Source organism: Petaurus breviceps, unplaced genomic scaffold (assembly GCF_028583685.1).
Source record: "Petaurus breviceps papuanus isolate PSGF00001 unplaced genomic scaffold, PetGlider_PUasm1.0 91041, whole genome shotgun sequence".
Classification (NCBI taxonomy): Eukaryota; Metazoa; Chordata; class Mammalia; order Diprotodontia; family Petauridae; genus Petaurus; species Petaurus breviceps.
The window spans coordinates 29,403,795-29,428,911 of record NW_027187400.1 but is presented as its reverse complement, the minus strand read 5'-3'; the positions used below and the strand labels follow the sequence as shown (position 1 = coordinate 29,428,911).

General features: G+C 45.6%; 2 protein-coding genes and 1 long non-coding RNA gene across 3 annotated transcripts in view; 1 reads left to right on the top strand and 2 right to left on the bottom strand.

The window, feature by feature from the left end:
* The window catches only part of LOC138154057 (uncharacterized), a 7,799-nt gene extending 6,914 nt beyond the window's left edge, over positions 1-885 (bottom strand). Inside the window, exon 1 of the long non-coding RNA XR_011166544.1 lies at positions 73-885. This is a non-coding gene — a long non-coding RNA (uncharacterized lncRNA). The remainder of the gene's footprint in view (positions 1-72) is intronic.
* Positions 1-16,145, top strand: part of RNF207 (ring finger protein 207) — a 19,756-nt gene extending 3,611 nt beyond the window's left edge. The window contains 17 exon segments of the mRNA XM_069078503.1: positions 898-1,030; positions 3,254-3,398; positions 3,497-3,578; positions 4,874-4,949; positions 5,055-5,180; positions 5,519-5,565; positions 6,382-6,454; positions 7,178-7,246; positions 8,203-8,271; positions 8,428-8,525; positions 9,956-10,142; positions 10,951-11,136; positions 11,693-11,744; positions 12,701-12,818; positions 13,269-13,352; positions 15,070-15,135; positions 15,137-16,145. Of these exon segments, the coding sequence (XP_068934604.1) occupies positions 898-1,030; positions 3,254-3,398; positions 3,497-3,578; positions 4,874-4,949; positions 5,055-5,180; positions 5,519-5,565; positions 6,382-6,454; positions 7,178-7,246; positions 8,203-8,271; positions 8,428-8,525; positions 9,956-10,142; positions 10,951-11,136; positions 11,693-11,744; positions 12,701-12,818; positions 13,269-13,352; positions 15,070-15,135; positions 15,137-15,170 (1,645 nt within the window). The 3' untranslated portion in view covers positions 15,171-16,145.
* A 982-nt stretch (positions 16,146-17,127) lies between these two features.
* The window catches only part of ICMT (isoprenylcysteine carboxyl methyltransferase), a 12,347-nt gene continuing 4,357 nt past the window's right edge, over positions 17,128-25,117 (bottom strand). The window contains exons 3-5 of the mRNA XM_069079063.1: positions 24,558-24,727; positions 22,884-23,101; positions 17,128-20,952 (exon numbers count right to left, since the gene is read on the bottom strand). Coding sequence (XP_068935164.1) covers positions 20,770-20,952; positions 22,884-23,101; positions 24,558-24,727 — 571 coding nt within the window. The 3' untranslated portion in view covers positions 17,128-20,769. The remainder of the gene's footprint in view (positions 20,953-22,883; positions 23,102-24,557; positions 24,728-25,117) is intronic.

Sequence of the window (25,117 nt, the reverse complement as noted above, 5' to 3'; positions counted from 1 at the left end):
CATGGGGCGGGGGGAGGGGGGGCAGCCCTGGTCTTTGGCTGCAGGTGCCAGGGTGTATCTGGCAGTGTCTACCTGGCAATCCCCAATCCTTTCACGAAACTGGTCCTTCAGCCCCGAGGATATCCAGTGGAGATCGAAGCTCCCGAAACTGGGGGGAAGGGAAGTCCCCAAGAAGGGGAGGCTTTTCTACTCTGGGAGGCGTCTGCGTGCGGTGTATTCATTTAGCCGCAGTTCTGTCCCTACCTCTTCCTTCCACACCCGGCCTCCGGTGCAGTGGCTGCAGAGAGGGGGATGAGGCGAAGAGGGGGCGCAGAAACTGACCGACCTGCCCTGGAATGTGAGCCCCGCCGGAGGGCCCCAGATAGGAAAGCTATGCACCTCACACCCTGCCATAATGGCGGGCGCCTTAAACACTGTTTCTGCTAAGTCATCACCGAAATCTGATTTCTTGACTTTAGCACTGAGTCTACAACTACTGATTTCCTGGACCCTAAAGTCTCATGTCTAAACGACCCAAATTTTCCATGAGCACTTGGGTTGAGTAAATATTGAAATCACCCTGACCAGGTTTAAGCAGTTATGCAAGGGAAGAGAGGGGATTTGTGTAAGGAGAGGGAAATAGAAGAAAGGCTTTTTTTGCGCTTTGAAATCTCGAATTCCAGAAGTCCCACAAGAGAACGCATTCTGCCAGGTCGAGGGGATGAGATAAAAGTGGGTACTGGAACGGAAGCTATTTATAGAGAAAACTAGAGGCAGGTGACGGACGGTTTTCCCGGTCGCCTCTCAACTATTTTTAGGTCCTGGTGAATAAGTGTGACAGGAGGAAAGGGGAGGCTCGGGCCAGGGAGGGGACGTCGGCCGACCGGGGTTTGCCTCCATCCTCTCCCATGCCTGCAGCCACCCGTCCGTGGTGAAGGGAGCCAATGGACTGCCACCTGTGGACCGGCTCCTGCAATTCCTGGTGGACGGCTCCTCTGATTTCGAAGAGGCTGTGCGCTGTGCCAACTGCGACCTGGAATGCCCGAGCCAGGCAAGGAGGACAGAGGATGGGGGGGGGGGGGAGTTGGCATCCAAGGAGGAGCTATGGCTTGAGGTGCAGATCTCCTTCAGCCTAAAGAAACGATGCCTTACCTGTAATAATTCAGTCAATAAACAATTATTAAACGCCCATGTGCCACATGCCAGGCACTGTGTAAAGAGGTGGGCATAGTAATAATAAAAGTAAAAGGCAGTCCCTGACCTCAAGGATCTCACAGTTTAACACTAATATATATTGCTCTATTTGTAGCTTTATATAGCCCTTTAAGGTTCGAAAGGCCCTTCACACATATCTAATCTTTTTTTTCTTTTTTTAAGTTTATTTTTAGTTTACATCATTTCCACAAGATTTTCAATTAAATTTTCTCCCCTTCTTTCCTCTGCCCACCACCCCAAAACAGCGATCTCACTGTATATCCTCTCCCCCAATCTGCTCTCTCCAACATCCTCCCCCATTCCCACTCCTACTTTCCAGCAGGGCACATGGATCTCCATCCTCCAGTGCCTGTATATCGAAGTTGCATGTAAAAATAATAATAATATTTTTCTAAACATTTGATTTTAAAACTTTGAATTCCAGATAGTCACCCACCCTTACTGGGAAGATAAGCAATTCAATATAGGTTGTACATGTGTAGCTACACAAATATTTCCATAGTGGATGTATTGTGAAAGACTGACTATATTTCCCTCCATCCTATCCCACCCCCCACTTGTTTTATTCTCTAGTTTGACCCTGTCCCTTTTCAAAAGTGTGTACTTCTAACTTCCCTCCCCCCCAACCTGCCCTCCCCTCCATCATCCCCCCTCTCATCCTCTTCCCCCCTACTCTCCTGTGGGGCAAGATACCCTATTTAGTGTGTATGTCATTCCCTCCCTAAGCCAAATTCAATGAAAATAAGGTTGACCCATTCCCTTTTGCCTTCCTGTTCTTCCCCTCCTTTGTAACAGAATCACTTTTGCTTTAATCTGCTTGGATCTGGATCACTGATGAGGGTGGAGGTCCTGGGGTGTGTGACCAGGTGCCAGAACCTGTGGAGGTTTCAGAGAGGGCAGCCAACTAATAGCTCTAGCAGCTGTGAAAAGCCCAGCAAATTGGGGAAAAATCTCTCCTCTCTGGAAGCAGAGTTCTACTGTGGCAAAAAGCTCAAAAGTCAAGTAACTGAGTGGCAACATGAGCAAGCAAAGGAAGCAAAGCAAGCACAGCAATCCAACTTTGGATTCCTTTTTGGGGGACAAAAAGGATCAAAGAGAAGATGATGACCTACATTGGTACAGGGAGTTTCCTCACTGGAGACTTCCCAATATCTGCCAATAGTTAATAGTAAACATTTACAAAACACGTACTATGGCCCAGGGGCAGCTAGGTGGAGCCATAGAGCACAGAGCACCAGGCCTGGAGTCTGGAAGACTCATCTTGAGCTCAAATATGACTTTCAGGCACGTTCCAGCTGTGTGACCCTGAATGAGTCACTGTGCCCTGTTTGCTTCGGTTTCCTCATCTGTTAAATGAGCAAGAGAAGCAAACCACTCCAGTATCTTTGCCCAGAAAACCCCAAATGGGGTCACAGACAGAACTGAACAACAATTCACCACTGGAAAACATTGTGATACCAAGACCTCTAAAAGTCTGTACAGTTATCCCTTTCATATCTGGCAGGAAAGTGGGGATAGGGGGTAGGAGTGAGGCAAACCCATGATCTGGAAAATCCTTGTAACACTTTTTTGACCCTCTCTTTAAACCAAAGAAGAAGTCTGAAATTTTTCTTTTTCTTTTATGAGGTATTTACAGGACCTTATTTTAAAATTTGGGTTAAGTATTTGGTCATAGTCTCTGTGTCGTCTGCTGGCAGTAGGGTGTCATCTGCAACTTCCACAAAACTCCCCCCAAATACCCATTTCTTATGCCAACCAGCAATATATCAAAACCTCAATGGGGAAAGTCAAGATATGTAAGGGATCACTAATTAGTGTTTGTTGAATGAATGAATGACCTCTCCAGCTGTCCCTCTGGACAGTTTCCAGGATTCAGGTCCCAGCTCTTTCCTCCCTACCTGGATAAATGCAAACATAGTCCCTAAATTACAGCCCATTTTCCTGGGTGAAGTCCTCCTCTTACCTCGGATTGGGGGCACCAGCCAAGCAGGTTCTGCTTGACCTGGGCCAGGTTCAATCCATTCATCCTATACTCTTTTCTCTTCTCCCTCCTCCCTAGAATGCAGAGACCACCTATTTCTGCAACACCTGTGGTCAGCCACTCTGTGCTCACTGCCGGGAGGAGACTCACAAGGCCAAGATGTTCTCACGCCACGATGTTGTGGCCCTGGGCAAACGTACCAAGGACACCCACAAGAAGTGTTGTGAGTGTCCAGTCCTGGTCACCAAATGAAATAAAGAATTATCAAAGACCCTGTTATTGCTGCCACCCCCAGCTAATGAACTCATCTCCCTCTTGTAGCTTTGCATGGTGAACCTTACATTATGTTTTCCACTGACAAGAAGTCCATGCTGTGTATTCGATGCTTCCGGGACATGCAGGGGTATGTGGGTCCTTCATTCTTCTCTTCCTCCCCTTTTCTTTTCTCTCCTCTTCTTCCTTTCTTTCTCTCCCTCATTCCCCCTCCTTCCTTCCATCCCTCTCTCCCTTCATCCCTTATTTTCTTCTTTCCTTCCCTTGACTCTTGACCTTTATCTTTCCCTTCCTTCCTTCTTTCCATCTTCATTCTCTTCTTCTTTCCCTCTTCCCACCTTTCTTTTTTTTCTTTTTTTGGAGGGCAATTGTGGTTAAGTGACTTGCCCAAAGTCACAAGGTTAGTTTTGTATTAAGTGTCTGAGGTAGGATTTGAACTCAGGTCCTCCTGACTCCAGGGCTGGTGTTCTATTCACTGTGCCACCTACCCCCCCATCTTTCAACTAACATTGATTGAGCACCTTCTGTTTTTAAAGCACCATGCTGGACTCTAGGGGAGATACCTTGTCCCTGTTTTCATGGACTTGACAGTCTACTAGGTTAAGACCATACAAATGATAGACATTTCTTAAATACTATGTCAGGTACAGGGGTGGGAGATCATGACTGTTACTACATCACAGAGATCAGGAAAAACTTCTTGGAGGAGGTGGAGTTCGAGTTGGGCCTTAAAGGATCAATAGGAGCTCAGCAGGTAAAGACTTGAATGGTGAGAAATTCCACGAAGGGAAAAGAATATGGTAGAGGCAGGATAATGCTGGGTCCTTAGAGAAAGGAGGTAGGAAGAGCCTACTTCAATTTAACTGGAGAATAAATTCTTGGAGCAAAATAAAGAAAGATAAGGCTGGAAAGGACAAAAGGATTCCACTCCATTGTGGATTTCAATTCAATAACCACTTACTTATTAAGAAGTCGTGCCTTGCACCAGCTCTGAAGTCAAGAGGACCTGAGTTCAAATCCATCCTCAGACACCCTTAACAAGTCACTTAAGTGCTCATGGCAATCCACAAGGCTACAAGTAGCAAAGCAGGTATACAGGTTGACAGAACACGAACCAGTCTCCACCTCTGAGGGTTTTCCATTCTACTGGAGGACCCTGAATTGATCAGCCTGGAGTTTTGACCGATTTTTGCACCTGACATTCTGGGCTGGACTCTGGGGTTATTTGGCTAGGAAGAGCCTCAGCTCTTCCCTAGGATGGGTTGGAGGGGAGGGAGAATCTAGTCTGATAGCCACACCAACCATCAATTCAGTCCTTTGGTAGAGCCCAAGTCCTGGGAACCAGGATATCAGGAGAACAAGGGAGAGATTTGTAGGCCCTATGAAGGGAGGCCTGGGGGTTCCCTGAGGCAGCCATCTTTGCAGGGAAAGCCGGGCCCACTGTATTGACATAGAGACGGCCTATGTGCAAGGCTGTGAGAAGCTGGACCAGACTGTCATGGTGAGTAGTTGGCACTGGCTTCTGAGGGTTCGGGGGAAATGGGATGAGGAGGGATCAGTCACCCCATGCCTGCCTGGACTGCTGAACAGTTCCCCTCCTCCCAAGGCTGTGAAGGCTCTTCAGACTTCCACTCGGGAAGCAATCACCCTGCTGCAGACCATGGTAGAGGATGTGAAACGCAGCGCAGCCGAGGAAGAGAGTGCCATCCACACCCTCTTCAGCAGCATGCAGGTAAGTCCCCCGTGACCCCCATCCAAGGACCAGGCAACAGCAATTGTGGCCCCTCCTGAGGGCTCACTGGAGTATGATGGTGGCCATGGGAGTCATAAGAGCCTAGAATTCTCAGAGCTGGAAAGACTCTCAAATGGACATTTGGCCCAACCTATACCTGGGCTCCTTCTAGGATATCTACTCAATGACCTTCAATGCTGGGGAACCCTCTACCCTCTCCAAGACAACCCACAATAGTCACAGGCTCCCATCCTGCAAAGGCAAGCTTCTCCTCTACTACCATCCCAACCCTCTATCCCTGCCCAAATTCAGATTGCCCCATTATCGGTCTCTTGCAGGAGAAGCTGATGGAGAAGAAAGCATTGTTACTGAAGGCAGTGCGGAGGTTGGTAGGGCCAAGAACGGGAACAATTCACACTGATTCATTTAAATGTTGAAAAAGCACTTGCCTCATACAACCCTGTGAGGTAAGTAATGGCAGTGTTCTTGTCCCTGTTTTACAAGTGAGGAAACTGATGCCCAGAAAAATGAAGTGATTTGCCCAGGGTCACACAGCAGAGTTGGGACTCAAACCCAGGTCTTCCACCCCAAGACCAGTGCTTCCCCTTCCCTAGCACCCTCCCTAGATGTTGCAGTGAAGAACAGCTGGTCGCCTTGGCCGAGCACCCAGTGTGTTTGTCACTGTCTTCAAGACAACTCTCGAGATGAGGATCTTCACCAGAAGGGAAAGGACCATTTTCTAGAACTCACCCATGTGTGATGCTGCCAATTATCACTCCCATATCACAAGCCAATGGGATTAGCCCAGATCTTAAATCATGAACCTCCTCCTTTTAGACTGTGAGGGGTTTAGGGACCCAGAGAGTGAATCCTCAGAGTTCTTAAGTGAGTTCAGCTTAAGTGAAGGCATTTAGGTGGTGCAGTGTTGGGCCTTGAGTTAGGAAGACCAGAGTTCAAATTCACTTACTAGCTGTGTGGCCCTGGGCAATCACTTAACCTATGTCTGCATCAGTTTCCTCACCTGTAAAATGGGCATCCTGCAGGTTGTTGTGAGGATCAAACGACACATTTATGAAGTGTTTTATCACAGTGTCTGGCACACAGTAGGTGCTGTATAAATACTCATTCCCTTCTTTCCTCCTTCCTCATGCTGGTCCCTGAATCCAGGGTGCTCACTGACCTACCTCTCCTGCTTCCTCAGCCAGTATGAAGAGAAAGACAAGGGCTTCAAGGATCAGCTTTCCTACCTGGTATCGCTGCTGCCCACACTGCAGGTAAAGAGCCAGAGTCAGCTTCCTGCTGACCAGAAGAGAGCACAGCCAAGGAACTAGCAGGTGGCTGGGGGATTGTCTTGAGATATCTGGGCAACCCTCTCCCTTTCCCCTTTCCCTCATCCAGAATTTACATGCCACCTGAACTTCCTTCAACATTCAACAAATGTTTATGAAATAAGGAAAGGGAAGGGAATAAGTTTTTTTTTAAGGGGAGAAGGCAAGGCAATTGGGGTTAAAGTGACTTGCCCAAGGTCACACAGCTAGTAAGTGTTAAATGTCTGAGGCCTGATTTAAACTTAGGTCCTCCTGACTCCAGGGCAGGTGCTCTATTCACTGCACTACCTAGAGACCCTATGGGAATAAGCTTTTATATAGCTATGTGCCAGGCACTGTGGTAAGCATTTTACAAATATTATCTCATTTGATCTTTGCAATCCTGCAAGGCATTCCCATTTTACAGTTGAGAAAACTGAGGTTTCATGTACAGAGCCCTGACCTTTGAGACTAGGCCCTTGAGTCCCTGGAGCTTAGCTGGCAGGAGGGGAACATGACTCATACACAGATAAAAACACTATGCAATTTTTTTGCTTGTTTGGGCTGGTGAGCTTATCTGAATAGAGAATTTCTTCTCCCGAGGAGTTTGGCATTGTGCCTCGGGAATCATCCTCTCCATTCAGACTCCCACTGTGGATGATGAGTTGTGGGCACTGCCTTGTCCCATAGGTTCACCTGGTCACCTGCTCTGCTTTCCTCAGCTCGGCCAACAAGGCAGAATTCCTGGACCTGGGATATGTGAGTCACCCCATGGAGGGCTCCTCAGGAATGAGGTGGTATTCACATCTAGGTCAGGGATTGGCATCCTTTCTGAATTGCCTTGCTGAGTCCTGTCCAGGGCTTTTCTGGGGATGGAAGTGGGATCAAGGGCTGGGAGGCAGGGCACTACTCAAAACACAGCCCCACACTTTTCACCAAAGGCACAATCATTTGGGTTGGCCAACTTCTTTTCCATTGAATTCAAGAAAAATCTAAGAAGTACCTACTAGGAACCAGGTGCTGGGGAAAGGAAGACAGAACTGAAAACAGTCCCTTCCCTCCAGGATCTTTAAAACTCAAATGGCAGCCTTGGGGCTCACAGACGTCATTCCCATTATAGTGAATGATTTTGATTAAATAACCGGGTTTCTGTCCTAAGAAGAGCTTCTCTGAGGGGATAAGGATTTAGTGCTTGGGGGTTGGGAAGAGAGAGGGGACTCATTTGGAAAATGGAGAGTTGGGTAGATGGAGGATCGTATGGGAGTGCTTGGGGAAGGGAAGGGAAAAGACAGTGAGCAGCAAAGGACTTGGGACAAATGCCCTTAGGTGACCGACGAATCTTTAGTCTAGCCCTGTCTGCCTCAGCAGTATCTGCTGCCCCTGGCACCCCAAGGCAAGGCTATTTCTAAGAATATGGGAGGTTGGCCAGACGGGACCTTTCCAGGTCATTCTCTGTACTTGGGCTCCTTGGGGCAAAGCTGAGTGGTCGCCACCTGGAGGAAAATGGCATAAACTGACCTGGGCGTCTCCCACCTCCCTTTATACTCACTCTGTCTTTCCGGACCCCAGGAGGCCAACTGGCTTCTGACTAGCTAGGAAATGACCTGGGGCGAAGGGGGGGCGGAGGGGGGAGGCGAGGGGGTCGAAATAAAGGCTCCCCCGAAGCTGTGAGGTCCCAGGGCCCTGAAAACGCCCCCCCACCCCGGCTGCCGCAGGAATTGATGGAACGGTTACAGGGCATCGTCTCCCGGCCCCACCGCCTGCAGCCAGCGCAGAACAGTAAGGTGCAAATCAGGGAGCTTGGGGGTGGGGAGGAAAAATGCTGGATGTGTGCGCCAGGGGCCTGGGAGGCGCGTGGGGAGGGAGGTGTTTATGAGCCCGGGGGTTTCCAGGTTCCAGGGCTTCGCTCCTAACCCAGCTGCCCTGCGATGGTTCCGCAGATCACCAGTGACCACCGCGCTGAGTTCGCCCGCTGTCTGGAGCCCCTGCTGCTGCTAGGTGCGCGCAGGGCGCCGGCGACTGGGGCTGCAGCCAGCATGTGAGGAGTGTGGGCAAGGCGTGTCCCCTTCCCTGTCCCCACAGCCTACAGCCCAGAGGTCACAGCCAGCCCAGGCTGGCTCAGAGCACAGCAGCCCTGGCTTAGGGGGCCAAGGATCTTCTCACCGACAGTTGGCAGAGACCAGTGGACCCGGTCGCTGGGAGTGGGCCCAAGCCAGCGCTTCCTGAAAACGCCCAAATGTGGGGAGGGGACACTTCCCTCAACGCGAGGGGCCAGGAGTCCCTCAACCTAGGCACCGCTTTCTCCAGGAGCGATAAACAGAGGTCGAAGTTCAGAAAGGAAAGAGGCTAGAAATCTGGCGAGCCCCGGGGCGGCTAGCTCTCCCTGTTCTCCCGGCCCTATTTTAAATCCTTTTCTACCTGGCTATATGTGGGCTTCTTTGTTACTGGGGCAGTATTTGAGGAAGGAAGGACGAAGGGTTCCTAGCAGGGGCCATGAAACTTTGAGGTTTACCGTAGGGCGAGGTGCTGACGTGGGAGCATCATCCCCATTGAGACGGTATAGCAGAACCTGCTTAGTCGGAGTCTCCTCTAGGCGGTTCCAGGACCAAAGCTATGGAGAATTGGGATGGATGGCGGCTGGAATGGGGCGTAGGGAGGGGAGGAAAGGCAGATGGATATTTGCAAAAGAGACTGTGTAGGATCTCTCTTCCCTCCCAAATACTGGCTGCATCTTCAAGGCAGGAAGATTGAAAACTCCTTAAGAATCATGGGAACCCTAGAAGGCTTGGGAGGCAGGACTCGAATGGTTTGGGGGAGTTCAGGACAAGGCTGGCTCAGGGGGCTAAGCAGGCTCAGGTAAGATGAAGGAAGTTGAAGGAGAGGCTGGTGGATGGATGGCCAATAGCTGATTTTTTGGGTTCCCCCAAAATCTTTGACTCAATCCGTGGGAAGGGGAGCAAGGCCTCCAACTTGGGGTGTTGTCAACCTCAGGCGTAGACGAGGAGCCCCACTCCCTGCATTCTATTTACCTGAGTCTTTGAAGGACCAGTCTCTCCAGTATAAGCCTCTGTTCCAACAAGGGTGTGTTCCTTGCACACACTATATATCTAGACAGAAAACTTTTCTGACTGAAAAATAATAATTGGATATAAAAGGAATAAAGTGGGACTTGAGAGGACACTTGAGAAAAACAGCAGGCCTCAAGTTGGCCTTCCACATAACCACTGTATGAGCACTCACACTCCCTGGGCCCAGTTTAGTGAAGCGGTACTGATTCACTGGGCAGGGCTGAAGCAGGGACAATGTGCAAATGTGTCCTTAATAAATGGCTTGCACTGACAAACCTTCTCCCAAGCTTTGCTGACAAGGATTCAGGCTTTATATTGAACTCAGCAGCTGGTGTTGGGGGTGGAGGATATAGTTAATCCATCTCCAATCCTCTCTCCTGACACATCCTTCTCTCCACAGGTTTTCGGGGTGTTCAACTACCAAGGCCCTGCTTAGTTCTGGCTGCCCATCCCCAGGGGGAAAGATGTCTGGGTCACCTATCCATAAGCCCACATTGCACCGTTCCATCAGCACTAAGGTGCTGCTGGCTGAGGGAAGTGATACCCCCTTCACCGAGCATTGCCGTCACTATGAGGAGACATACAGGGTGAGGGCCTGGAAGGGGGCCAGCTGAGCAGCCTGGCTTCCCCTCTTGTCCAGTAGAAGAGGCTTCTCCCCTCAGGGAATGACTAGGATCAAAGCCTGCACATGAGGAATCCTGAAAAAACAAAACTTTTGCGATTTATAGTGAGAGTATTCATGGAAATGTCCATCCAATTCCAAGCTATTTTTGTGATGGGCAGTTAGGTGGCAGAGTGGAGAGAGTGCTGGGCCTGGAGTCAGAAAGACTCAGCTTCCTGAGTTCAAAACTTAGTAGCTCCCTGGGCACTTAACCTGGTTTGCCTCAGTTTCCTCATCTGTAAAATAAGCTAGAGAAGGAAATGGCAAACCATTCCAGTAACTTTGCCAAGGAGATTCTAAATGGAGTCACTAAGAGTTGGACATAACTGAAATGACTGAACAACAAAAACTCTTAAGTCCAGATTCCTTCTATCCACCAAATGCTGGTATTCTCTGCCATTGGGAATACCTGACTACAGCATCATTAGAATGGGCAAAAACTCTAGTGACCACTGAAGCAGAGAAAGGAAAAAGTTAGTTACTCCAGGATCCTGAAGCCCTTTCTTAGAGCAAGTTCACCTTGGCCTGAGTGCTAGACACAACTCAGACCCAGGCAGCTAGATGGAACATTGGCTAGAACAGAGGACTAGAATCAGGAAAGCCTGAATTCAAATCCCTACCTACCTTGCGGGTGGTCAACATAATATTTGTAAAGTGCTCACCATAGCCTAGCACTATGTAAACGTTTATTCCCTTCGTACCCCACCCCCAAACCTGAGCTCTTCTGAACATAGACCCTGCAATCTGAGATCCAGAATCTGAAGGACCAAGTGCAAGAATTACATCGGGACCTCACCAAGCACCATTCCCTCATCAAGGCAGAAATTATGAGCGATATCCTACAGAAATCCCTACAGGTGGATGGGCACATCGCTTCCAAGTACACCTCGGTAGAAATGATGAGACCAGTCTTTGAAGAGGTAAGAGGCCTCCAGTGGAAATGGCCCTAAGGTCCACCAGCATCTACACAGTGAGGGAGGCTGAAGTCAGAACAGATCAATTATTTCATTTGCACATGTGTGGGAAGCAAGGGTCGTTACCACCTAGTTAAAGCAAATATCCTCTCAAAGCAGGGTGTGCTAGAGAGAAGCACAGGATGGATCAGTGCTTCAGTGGCTGCTATACCCAGACATGCTCCCCAATGGATAGTTCACCAGCTGAGTGGCTCAGTAGATAGAGCCCAAAGTCAGAAAGACCTGAGTTCAAATATGGTCCCAGACACTATCTATGTGACCCTGGGCAAGTCACTTGTCGTTTTCCTGTCTCAGTATTCACTTCTGTAAAATGAGGTAATAATAGAACTTGCTTCCACTAGGCTTTTGGTTTTCAACATTCACTTCCATAAGGGGGAGAAGGCTGTCAGATATTTGTAAAGAACTTTGCAAGGGTTAAAGCACTATATAAATTCTATCTACTGTTATTATAGCACAGTGCTCTAATAGGCAGGCCAGTCCAACTCTTTCACTTTTCTTTCAGACATGGGAGGAAACCTATCAGAGAGTGGTGAATGAGCAAGAAATTTATGAAGGTACCCAAACAATGGTGCTTCCAAGTGAATAAATTACCCTGCCTCTCCCTAACAAATTTCCTGTATGAAGGTGGATACACACACACACACACACACACACACACACACACACGAAACATAACTAGGAAATGCTGTAGTCACATTGAAGAGGATGTTATTGGTGGCAGTGCCCAATCACTATTTCAGAGGTCTGAAGAGGAAGGATGCCTCCCACTCCCGTCAGAGAAATGGTGGAATACAAATGCAGACATGCTCAAGTGGCTGAATTTTTGTTGTTAACTGTCTTAAAGAGGGTTAGGAGGAAAGAGTTATTGGGAAGTGACACTGATTTTTCTAAAGCACCAGTAAAACATTTTTTAAAATATGAAATAAGGGGGCCACTAGATGGCGCAGTGAATATAGCGCTGAAGTCAGGAGGAGCTGAGTTCAAATTTGACCTCAGACACTTAACACACTTACTAGCCATGTGACTTTGGGCAAGTCACTTAGCCCCAATTGCCCTCCCTCCCCCAAAAAAAGCAAAAATAAAATAAAATATCCCAGAAAATTGCAACAACTAGATAGTATTTCATCTGAGTCTGCAGTAAACTAAATATCCTCATTAATTGCCCTATTACCCTTCCCCTCCTCTCCCAAGATGAAGTAATAAGTGAGAAAGATACTAAATTAGGCAAAGGAGAGGAATATTTAATTCACACTAAGAACCTAGAGGTAGCTAGGTGGAAATGGGACTAGAGCATTGGTCTCGGAGTCAGGAAGACATGAGTTCAAATCTAGCCTGACTAGCTCTACTAACTAGCTGCATGATCCTAGGCAAGCCATTTAACCCCTGCCTCAGTTTCCTCAAGTGTAAAAGGGACTAATAATAGCTCCTGTTGTAAGAAGACCTCTGTCAAGCTCTTATATAAGTTTAATTGGTCTCCTTGCCTCAAACTGAACTTTCTTGTTGTGGGCAGCCCAGCTCTACGATTTGCTCCAGCTGAGACAGGAGAATGGCTATTTGATCAATATCACCAGGCAGATCACCCCGTATGTCCGTTCCATTGCTAAGGTGAAGGAAAGGCTAGAGCCCAGGTAAGAAGGGGGGATGACTCCTTGAACAAGAGTAGATGCTGGAGATCTGCGGGTTTAGATTGGCACAGACTTGTGGAGGAGGTTATGCAAGATGCAAGGTGGGTGGGGTGGCTTCTAAAACATTGTCAGAAAACTAGCAGGCCCATGCCCCATCTGTATGGGGTGAGATCTTCCACAGGATCCAAGGTCAACAACACTCCTGGACTTAAGAAAGTACAAAATGTGAGACCATCACTAGCCCTGCCAGAAAGAATGGTAATGTGGTCAGTTTCAGCAGGAAGAGTGAAAGGTCTGACATCCTTGGGAATGTAGCTGGCTCCTCAAGACAGTCCCGGAGACCTGGGCAAGGAGGGAATTCACAGCTAGCTATGCATTTGTTTAAACTTGTTAGTGCAATGTAAAAAGTGAGCTTGTTGCCTTTGGTTCCTTCAGAGACTCTCTTTCTGACAGATTCCAAGAACCTATTGATGAGCAGTCGGAGAATTTGCAAAAAATATATGACGACATGGTGGTGATCAGTGAAAATCAAACCAGGTAGATGAAAGGTCTTTTCTAGAGAAAAGGGTCAATGAGAAAAGGAAGGTGGTTGAAAAATGTTGCTTGGTTAGCAAAATGAAACCTTGGAAAATTCTTTTTTTTTTTTTTTTAGCTTTTTGGAGGGCAATTGGGGTTAACTTGCCCAAGGTCACATGGCTAGGTTTTTGTGTTAAGTGTCTGGGGTCAAATCTGAACTCAGGTCCTCCTGACTCCAGGGCTGGCACTCTACTCACTGCGCCACCTAGGCGCCCCTTGGAAAATTCTTAACAGCAAAGATATCTGGGTAAGAGAGAGAGCCACTCAGCAATGCAAGGTCCTAAAACAATTCCAAAGGACTCATGATGGAAAATGCCATCTGAATCCAGAGAAAGAACCATGGAGTCTGGTTGCAGAGCAAAACAGAGTATTTTCTTTATCTGTTTGTTTTGTTTCTTTCTCATGGTTTCTCCCATTCGTTTTGATTCTTCTATACAACATGACTCATGTGAAAATATATTTAATAGGAATGTATATATAGAGCCTGTATCAGATTGCATGCCATTCTGGGGAGTGGGAGAAAATTTAAAACTTATGGAAGTGAATGTTGAAAACTAAAAATAAATAAATTAAATGAGAGCAGGAGAGGGGGGTGGAAGGGGGGGGGGGGAGGAGAGAGGGGAAGAAGGAGGGAAAGAGAAGAAGAGAGAGAGAGAGAGAAAGAGAGAGAGAGAGGAAAGAGGGAGAGAGAGGGGGGGGAGAGCGGGAAAGAGAGAGAGAGGAGAGAGAGGGAGAGAGAGAGGGAAAGAGAAGGAGAGAGAGCCATGAGCCTGTCAATTTGGCTCTTGGCACTTATGAAATTGGGGCCAACTAGGTGGCCACGGATAGAGTGCTGGATCCAAAGTCCAAAAAACTCATCTTCCTGAGTTCAAATCTGGCCTTAGATACTAGCTGTGTGACTCTGGGCAAGTCACTTAACCTCGTGTTTACCTCAGTTTCCTCACCTGTAAAATGAACTAGAGAAGGAAATGGTCAACCACTTCAGTTATCTTTGCTAAGAAAAATGGGGTCACAAACAGATGAAACTGAAAAGACTGAATGACAAACTTATGAAATTGATTTGATGCAGTCAATTCCTATCCATCTTTTAAGGCTTCAGACAAAAGCCACTTCCTCCAGGATGCCTTCTTTGATGGTCCCCACCTCCCACCTCTTTAGGTCTGTTTATTTTGTGTTGGATTATATAAGCTGGAACAGATCTTCGAAGCTATTGGTCTGAAACCCTCTCATTTTACAGATGACTCAAGGCACTGAGAGGTTAAGTGATTTGCTCAAGATCACACAGCTAGGTCCAGCTCTCTATGCCTCTCAAAATATTAGTGTAGGTATATCTCCTAAGTTCCATGAGCATCAGGGCTGTCTTATCTAACCTTTATATTCTGCTCCAACTGCCCAGTGAGTGCTTAGTATTTACTGATTTGAATAACATAGTTCAAATTCCCTTAAATGTGAAAAGGAACTTGACTGAAGCTTATTGTTCCAAAATTTGCCAAAATAATTGCTATGGAAGAGTGGCATGAAATAGTGTGCTTGGGAAGATTCATTTGCAAGTGACATGTCAGGTTTCATTCTCCAACTGTTGATCCCCAGGAATCTTGTGATATCATGAAAGGAGGTGTGTGAGGGGGGAGGAGGGGCAGTGTGGCAGTTATATGTTTCTATGAATTTGCTTCTGTAGAAATGAACCAACTGGTAGTTCTGAAGAGAAGAGAGAAGATGCTGGAGTCCAACAAAGAGGACAACCCTGAACAGACTCTCAGAAGGACTCCTGAAAAATAATGGCCATTAACAGATCCAAAGAGAAATATAGGATAGATACCACCAGTAGCAAAGAATTGTCAGTTTAGCAAGAGACTTATCTTAGCAGGTTTGTTTGGTTTTTTTAAAGTAGATTTAAAGAAGTTTCCTTCCATCACACTTATCAAATATAATAGATAATTTTGCCAAAAATAAATTGTGGACTTAGCTATCAGGGTTTTCAAATTAAGGTTTTATCCTTACTTGAGCTAACTTTGCCCTCCTCTCCTCCCCCACCGCCTTTACACTCCCACATGTGAGCCATAGCCCAAAACACTGCTATTTGGGGAAATGAGATTTAGAAACTCTCCTCCATTTGATTAAATTTTGAACCAGAGTGAAAATCTGTCCCTATTGGGCATGTGTCAATAATAACCCCTTACCTTAACTAGAGCCCTCTGCCATCAGTTCTGGCTCCCAGGCCCTTCCCAGTTTGGGGATAAGGTTTTGCCAACACTTCTCTTGTAAGATGGATAATCCCAGCTTCTTTTCAGCCAAAACCTTCCTACTAGGGCAATATCATTTAGAAAGTTTATATTTTTTAATTAATGTATGGGCTCAGCAAAAGGGGAGGGCACAAGTCTCTCCAGATTCTTTTCTCTTTCAGCAGGGGAAGTCTTAGTCTAAAGCGTGTCTGGCAGAAAGAACTACCAAGGCTGTATGTCCAAAGAGAAAATTCTGTGTTCAATTTCTTCCCCAAATGTGGCCATTATCATTTGTTCACTTGCTACATTAAAGTCTATTTTTAGCAGATACTGCTTCTTATCAATAAGCCACTTGGATGAAAGCTTTCTTATATTCTAAAAGAAACCAATGAATCAGCACCTCAGACACACCCAGTGGCTCCATAAGACCCTGAGATTGGTCCATCATGGAGTTAGTTTCCCGGTTTCGAATATCCCCTCTTCTTGGTAACTATGGTTACAGAGATGGATGAGTTTATTTCCGATTACATCAAAGACCTACAAGATAGGCAAATGAAATATTGAGGACACTCACTTTGGAAAGGTTCAATAGTGGCTGTGATTTGTCCAAGACTACCAGTGTCACACACACGCAAAATGTCTTTTGCTCTTCGTCCCACACCCTTTTCCAGTGTCCCACCTTTGAGACTTTAACCTAGGTCTCTTGGTTAGTATGTAGCAAAAGCAGCCTTAAGGTTGCAGGTTTTCTGACTCCAAGTCCAGTGGGATGTGAAATACCGAAACAGGAAGGACAAGACCAAGATTTGCCCGCACAGATTTCACAACTCTATGTTGATGTCTGACAGCACTTCTCCTGGCCTTTTCCTCGGGTCCTACTGATTCTACTGCTACAATTCTACCTTGTATCTGAGCCATTACCCTAATCCTAACCCTCATCACTTCTCACCTGACCACTCCCATAGCCTCTTAACTGGTCTCCTTGCTTCCAGTCTTTGGCCCTTTCCAATTCATCCGCCACTGGGCTGTCAGGCCCATATTCCAGAAGCACTGGTATGACCATGCCATTCCCCTCGCTCTGTGGCTCCCTGGTGTCTTTAAACTCCTGAACCTGGCATTTAAAGCCCTTCTGCCTTCATCATTTGTCTTTTTCACAAATGCCCCATTCCTGATGAAAAGGGTTTCCCAGTCCCCACCTTTGGGTCTTGCACAGGCTGGCCCCGTACCTGGACTGTTTTCACTGACCTGTCTCTGGACCTTCTCAGTTCAGCTGCCACATACATGAAAGCCTTTCCTGATTTCCCCAGTTGTCACTTCTTCCTCCACCCACCAATCTGTATAGTGTGTGTGTGTGTGTGTGTGTGTGTGACATATGTCCCCTGGAGATGCCGAATGTTTCATTTTTGTCTTTGCCCATGCCTGATCATCATAGTATATGGTCAGTTAATGCTTTTTCAAATGAACTGACTTCATATCAACAGTTTCTTCAAGTGAAATGTGTTTTTAAACCCCACACATTTTCCATATTGAAATCAAGAATAGTTTTATTTAAGAATTGGAAAGAATAATCAATATCTGTGAAAGAAAATTCATTTAAAAATATTTAAATAAACATTTTCTTCATGTAAAAAGAAGAGTAGAATAATTACTCCATTAATTGAATACATCCTGGATCTGGGGCAGGCTTCCAAGAGTCAGGCACACAGGACTTCTCCAGGTGGATCCTGGTAAAAACAGATGTCCCTAGCCCATCCCAAGTGATCAAGCCTTTGTAGGTGCTGAGAAGCAGCAGAACAATTATACAGTTTCCCCCTAAAGGAGAAACACCCAGATTTTTAGAGCATCCCCAACTTAGTACAAAAGCCACATAGAATAGCTCAGAAACTACCCCAGGCAGTAAATAACAAAGTGCCAAGGAGGGACAGTGGTTTACTGGACTCATTATTGGGAGGTGATTGCCTATGGCGAGTTAGGGCTAAGGTTGTATCGAGCCTTAAACAAAGATATTTATATTAATAACCTATAGGTTTGGGAATATATTTCTATATATACTTCCCCCCCCCATTCAGAAATCTAGGAAGAATATTATGTAAATCGAAGAATATTATGTAAATGGTGGGAAAGACAGGACTAATAAAACTGACTACCTTTTAGGCATCAGCAGCAATTTGTACTAAGGAACAGTCAGGTCCACATCATTATTTACTGACCTTATAAAAATAGATTTGGCTCCTAGTACTACTCATTCCCTGTAAACTCAACCCAACCTGATGCATTGAGGAGTCCTGTGAGTGGTCACCAGGCTGACTGAAGAAATGCCACTTCTATTTCTATTACAGTCTGGGCCCAAGTGTTCCACAGGATCCTCTTCCTGGATAAGAATATATATATCTATATATGTATGTATATATATTTATGTATGTATATGTACATATATATACACATATATATTTGTATCCATTTAAAAACTCTGAAATAGAAAAAAAGCATCTCCTGCCACTTCATTATTTAGAAGGAATTAGTGATGACAACTTTAAAGTGAATGCCACAGAAGCAGTGAACTTATCCATCTAATTTTCTGCACTGTACACAGTTATTGCTAAGTTTATATATTGTAAATGAAACTGAAGCTCATGGTATCAGATGAAGTCATATGTACTCCAATCCTACCCAAAAATATCTTTGTGTTCTCCCCACAAGTCACTGCTGACATCCACCCTGGTTAAGGAAGAACTGATTTCTCGCCTGCTCCCATAGGAATGCCACCAGATTCTTCTATAAACCAGAGAACAAAACATGGTATCCAGGGCAGCTAGGGAGCAACCTTAAGACCAGGAGGTCTAGGGCAGCCTGAGATTTGGGCTTGGTCAAATGGAGATAATGCACTTGGGGATCTAAGAGGATGAGTAAATCATTACACCCTGATACCTGTAGTCTTCTGGTCCATGAAACACAGGTTTCGTAATTAACCTGCCCCCACCTCCACCCCCCAAGAGCACATGCCACAGTAAAAGCTGTTGAAAAGACAAGATGCGTGGCCTTCAAAAAAAGAAATGGAATTCTGGATTTGGTCCTTGCTGGGCAAGCAAAGAAAAATCCTTCTTCAAGCGCCTGGAGGATTATGGTCTCCCGCAGAGTATGCAGTTCTAAGAGCTGAATCTGCTCAGCTCAGCATAATTTGGAGAAGAACAAGGTGGGAATTAACTTAGTTGGAGCCACTAAGTGGACATAATTTTACCATCAGGGGCCAAAGGGCTGCTACAAAGAACCCTAAGGCCCACAAATTCAGCAAGTGACTTTTTCTTAAATTTATCTCAAGCTTGTAACTAGGGCAAAGACTGAAAGTTCAGCAATTATCCATGCAGTCGTACCAGCAAGTTTTCCTAACAGTAATCAAAGAACTTGTAAAGCCTCTTTGGTATATAGGAACAGAAAAGAAATTAAGCCATGAAACCTGGAAATAAGTAACATTTCTAAATTGGTAAGACCTAAGATGCTTTGAACACTGAATTTTAGGTCTGTGTGTATAATGGGCACACACACTTGTTTTTCTCTATTTTGCACAGATTATAGTTTTCTCTTATACAACATCTCTCTCATTCATCTGAGTTATAAATGTGTAAGAGACATTCTTTCTTATGAATCCTCACAACACCCCTGTGAGGTAGGCGTCATTACCCCCACTAGCACGTGGGGAGATGTAGGCACAGAAGGATTACGTGACTTTACACAAGGCCTCGTGGTGAATCAGTGGTAGAAACATGCTCTACCCACTGGTCCCAGATGCCTTCACATTCATAGCTAGCTAGTGTCACTTGGAAAGATCTCACACCCAGACTAAACTCTGTATCCATTGCAGAATCCAATAGGCATTTTACCTCTTAAAAGTTTGTACATCTGACATGTAAAACCCATCATTTTCCCTGAACTTGGGAAACAACAAAGAGTATCCCAGCTGGGATTATAAAATTGATTTTCATGAGTGAACTCAAGTTTGTAGGAACATATCATCAAATGCCAAAAATCAAGAAGCACACGGGAATTTGAAAAAGAGGAGAACCAAGAACTGGAGGCTAACAGTTTCAGATAGTAAATTTTGGATGAAATGCAAATAGTACAGCCAACAGGTAGGCAGGAGGTTAAATGGGTGAGTGATGGCCTGCAGGGTTTCTCAAAAGGTCTGCAGTGACAGCTTGCCGTTGTTCCCTGCTCCCCATTTCTGACAGCAACAAAAAGAGGTCTGGGCAGTCTCTCATTTCCCATAAACTCTACCTTTTGGGAAGAAATAAAAAGCAGGAAACAAATCTTCCCACAAAGGTCACAGACAGTCTCGTTGGATTTGGGGAAGTTGCTTATTACTGTATATGTAGCACTGTAGGGAAAATTTGCAATTTCAAAGCATTTTCACTCACCTTGAGACAATCTAAAATAATTTCAAAATGTTAAGCTCCCACACCTATTTGCTGCCAAATATAAATATGAAGATTAAAAAAATATCAAATGAGTGAATAACATTGTTACTAAAAAAAAAATTTACAGAAATGGGGAGAGCCAAAGCATCTCATGAGCAAATATTTTCAATGTGGTACAGATTCATGCACTGAGAGAAACAAAGAGGTTAGAGCAGTGAGGTCTGGGCTTGCCTGTTAAATCAAGTTTTACAATCGAGTTTCTAAAGCAAATAAGAAGCACTTTAAACCCCCCCAACGCACCCACACCCACACCTTTTTGCCTTTTCACAGCATCACTTTTGGGAAGCAGTTAATCCATCCGTGTTGCAGATTATTCTCTATGGTGTCTCCACAACCAGCTCCTCTCTAGTGAGCAAAGGAGACACCAGGCAGCTTGTCATCACGTTCCGTTCTGGGGAACACCACCAGAGGAGACAGTCACTTCCTCCTGGTCTGCTTTTAGCTACAAGTCCTGCCTGCCACAGCCAGGGATGAGGATGGATCTCTGTGTCTTCCTGGATCCGTGTCAAGGCCTTCTGACTACCCAGCCCTTAGTGCTTCTCCCCAGCATAACTGGCCAAATACAAAATGACTACTAGAACCCTTCGTTTCTTAAGAGAGAAGCACACACGGCTCCTTCCCTCACGCCGCCCAGAGCTGGAGTCACCTCATCCAGAGACACCATCACCCTTCATGCCCTGCCTTGGGTTAGAGGTCCACCTTTACTCCCTTAATAAAAGGTAGGCCCGTGGGCACCTTCTTTTTATATTCTAGGTATTCTTCTCCAAAAAAGTGGATTAGCGATATTTCCTCCTCTTCTGTTCGATCTCGAAAAAATCTCCAAACGGTCAGAGCATATGCAACACCGCATATTGGATTACAGAGCATCACCTGGAGAAGGGGAGGAAGAGGAGGAAATGAGGAGGAGCCAGGTCAGGTAGGGTGTGTATGTGTGTGTGTCTCATATACACGCACGCACGCACACACACATGCATTCTCTCTTTCCTTCCCCCTTCTCCATTCTGTTTCTCCTTCTCTTTTTCCTTCCCTCCCTCCTCTTGGTCTCTCCTTCTTGACCCCCTGCCCCCAACCCAACACCAACTTTACAAATAAAAGCATTTCATGAGATGCTTTCTTAAGGTTCCTTTCAGCTCTAAACTTGTAAGAACATATGAAATCAATCCTGTTTCCATCAAGTCTCCAAAGTCACTCTCTTGAACTAGAGTAAGTGCTTAGGGTTGGGTGCTGCTGATTTTTTCAGGTCACAGAGGACTATTCAGGAACATTATTACTGTTCTTCTAGGAGCTGAAATTGATCTAGTAATGAATTAATCACCTTGAATTTGAGCCCAGGTTTGTCTATCACTTATGAGAGGCTCTTTAGAAATTAAAAAGCAGATGACTTCCTTGGGGCTCAGTTCCCTCACAGATGTGGGTGGTATGAGATGATCTTAAACTTCCCTTCCACTCCTAAGAGGCAGAATGGGATGATGGAAAGCTTTTCAGACTTAGGATCAGGAGAGACTCGGGTTTGAAATTATGAGCAGTGTGACTCTGGGCAACTCTCCTCACCTCTCAATCTCAGCTCCCTCATCTATAAAATAGGGAGGATGATAATAATGCTGCCACCATCTACCTCACAGAGTTGTTATAAGAATCAGGTGAGATATGTAAAAAGTACTTCACAAGCCTATAGGAATGTGTTTTTACAAATAAATGACCAGACGTTGTGACTCTCCTTGCAGTTACTTAATAACAACTGCAAAAAGCCACAACCTCCTCCTTGTTCCATCCCCCTAAATGTGTGTGCCCCCTCAGATCCCTAAGCACTTCACTCTCTCAACATTTTTCACAGCGTCTTGGAGCAGGCGATGGAAATGTCTGCATTCTCAGCAATTAAGCAAAGTGTGAATTTCAGACTTGACAGCTACAGAATGTTTCAAATACTGTCATGTGGAGAATATCAAAGCCAGAGGAAGCAGCTGAGGGCAATAATATGCTGTGCAGTGAGGAGAGTGGAATCTGGGGTGATTCTTTGGGGGTGATCTGGCCTGGTCCTGCTACTAAGCCCTATCCGATGGTTTAACTACCTTAGAGATGGCTTCCAAGGAGCAATGAAATGATGCATGGTCAGGAGACAGAGCAAAGCTATTTAGGTCATACTGGATCAGAACTGTCAGCGTGACCTCATTAAATGAGCTAATCAGTGACAGAGCCTTCCCTAGGTTCTGCCTAGACTCTCTCTGGCACCTTACTTGATCACCTGCCCCCACACTGCCAGAGAGGGAGGAAAAGAGGAAAAAGCAGGTATAGTCAGCAGCAGCCAGCATCCCCTGGCATTTGCAGATTAAGGGCACATCAATTTGAGACCCACCACATTTCACCACTTCTGGGAAAGCATACTGATTCTGTGGGTGTGGGCGCTCCCTTCACTGATGCAGAATGAAATTACTCTCTACAATTGGTAAGGCCTTTGGGAATTGTTGGAGAGGAAAAATTCACCATTCTGGAGCTAACCTACAAGATGAGCCTCTTTCCAATGAGCAACATTTATCCTCAGACATGGTAAATCTATATGGAAAGCCCTTCTGGCTTGGAGGAACCACACAGAACTTATGTTCTGGCGCTATCAGCTTCCAGAAGAGAGGTCACCACCATGCGACCTTGAGGACTGCCTAGGAGCAAGCCTAGAGTGAAGAGAGGCTGCTAAGCAGAAGACGCCACACTATTAAACCAGGTCTACAGATGACTTCAGGTAGGTTCCCATTAAAACATGTTACAAAAAGGCAGGTGAGAAGAAAGCTCTCCAAACACAACAGTACCTGAGTTCCGATACTCCAGTAAAACCATCCGACATAGGAGGGGTGCCTGAACCAAGCATACACACCACTTGTGACCAGAGTGTGCGTCTCTGATTTCTCATTCTGAACAACATGGTTGAAGTTGGAACCAGCTGTGATCATGGCAGCTTTCCGAAGACACTCCCCAAAGACCACCATGAGCAGCCCAGTGACACTGAGCCACATTATCTGCTTCATTTCTGCAAGAAAAGACACAAAGAGAAAAAAAAATGGACTATCCCACTTGGAACCCTCCACCTCTGCTTACAATCCAGCTCCAAGGTATCACAGCCACCCGAGATGGGATGATGACATCATTATTGTGTCAGGGCCGCATGTCATAGCGGCAGTGAGATGACAATGTCAGCACAACATTCCTCCTTAACTTAGCAAAGAATTCAAAGGAGGTGCTCTAATACACAATTTGTATTTCCTCTAAGTTAGCCTGACAGCTGTGTGAGCAGTTATGTGCCCTGGCTGCCAGGAACATCAACTCCATCACCCATTACTTGGGTCACAATTGTGATGAAGAATGGAAGAGCAGGAGAGAGCTGCGTGCATTTAGCCAGGGACCTCCTGTAATGGAAATGCAAATTTAAAGATCTTCCCTGCCCCTAGGCTAAAGTGCACCTGGAGCCTGGGGTGGGAGGCTTGTTTTTCAGCAGATACTTCTTGATTGGCCAGTGGGTCCAGAAGGTTGTTACATTCTCTGAGCCAGGAGAAGGCTATATAAGCCCTGATGTGTAGCTTTGTTTTGGGGCTCACTTTGAGAAGTGTTCTGTGATTTGATATGGATTCTGGGGAGCCGGTGTCCTGAGCCCCCCGGCTTTGAAAAAACCCAGATGTTGAAACCCAGATATTGACTGGGTATGGATGTAATGGTTGGACAGTTTGAAATCTGTCTACTAGATCTGTTTCTGTCTTGATAATTCTGTCTGTGTACTTTGAAGTTCGGGGTGCTGACCTTTTCCCCTGAACAAGGTAAATGATATATGTCTGACTGATTAAAGTAAGCTTGTTAACCCATTTTGAGTTGCTTTCCTTTATCAAAGCAGATCCAAGAACCTGTAGTGGCAGCAAACCCTGAGGAAGCTTGGGGTGCTTGCTGCTACACCTCCAAGGCAACTCCCAGGCTTAACTTCGAGAGCCAACTTTTATTTAGCAGTTCACAAAGCCACAGTCTTATTTCACTTGATTTTAGAGCACACTACAGGTACAAGAGTTCAAAGGTTTTTTTTTTAATAACCATTTCAATATAATTGGTTTCCTTTGTAATCCTATGTGTTCTATTTTATGCATTTTATTTATTATTTTAAAAACATGATTCTGAAAAGGGGTGGTCCCTATAGACTTTACCAGAATGCCCCAAGAGTCCACAGCAAAAAAAAGGTTTTGTAAGAACCCTTGGTCTGGAACTACAGAAGGCTGGGAATTTAAACAAAATACTACATCATACTGGATATAAAAGAAAAAAAATTTGATGACTTTGCCCTCAATTCAAAATTAAGAAATGATACCCAGCAGAAAGACTTATCCTTCCTAAATAGCTTAGATGAAGAGAGAAAAAAAAAACACCTTGTATCTAGACCCCAAAGAGAGTCAAATGCTATTCTCCTTAAAATCCCATACCCAAGGGGAAAGGGTATACATACCAACCTGGCCAAAAGTAATTTTCAACCATGAACTCTATCCAAGAAGAGGTAGCAGCTACTGTATACTCCAAACTATGGTTCAGAAGAAAAGAGTCCAGGGAGAGACTTTTGGGATTATTGACTGCTGTCACTAAATACTCAGAATAATGGAACAGGGACAAGGAGCACATATACCTAAAAAAACAAAAGAAAGAAAAAGGAGAAGGAGAGAGAGATGGCAAAGAGTCTGGAGTAAGCCAAAACCAGAGCCGGGCTGTGATGCTGTTCAGCTATGAAACGTGTGCTGTCACCTGGCCCAAAGCAGACACCCAGCACCCGCCACAGAACCACTCCTCTTATAGAGAGAGCAAGAATGTTTGCTTACTGGGACTCAGTTTTTCAATGTCACAAACAAGAAAATATTAGGTTTCTGCACTGTATGACGTTCAGACCTCTGAAAAATGGCTATTATATGTCAGAAAGCATGAAAACAGAAGAAGAGAGTAAAATAAAGCCACGATGTATGTTAATTTATAAAGTTCAACACAACCGCATCATAATTCCAGTAAAGATGGCTTAGATGGC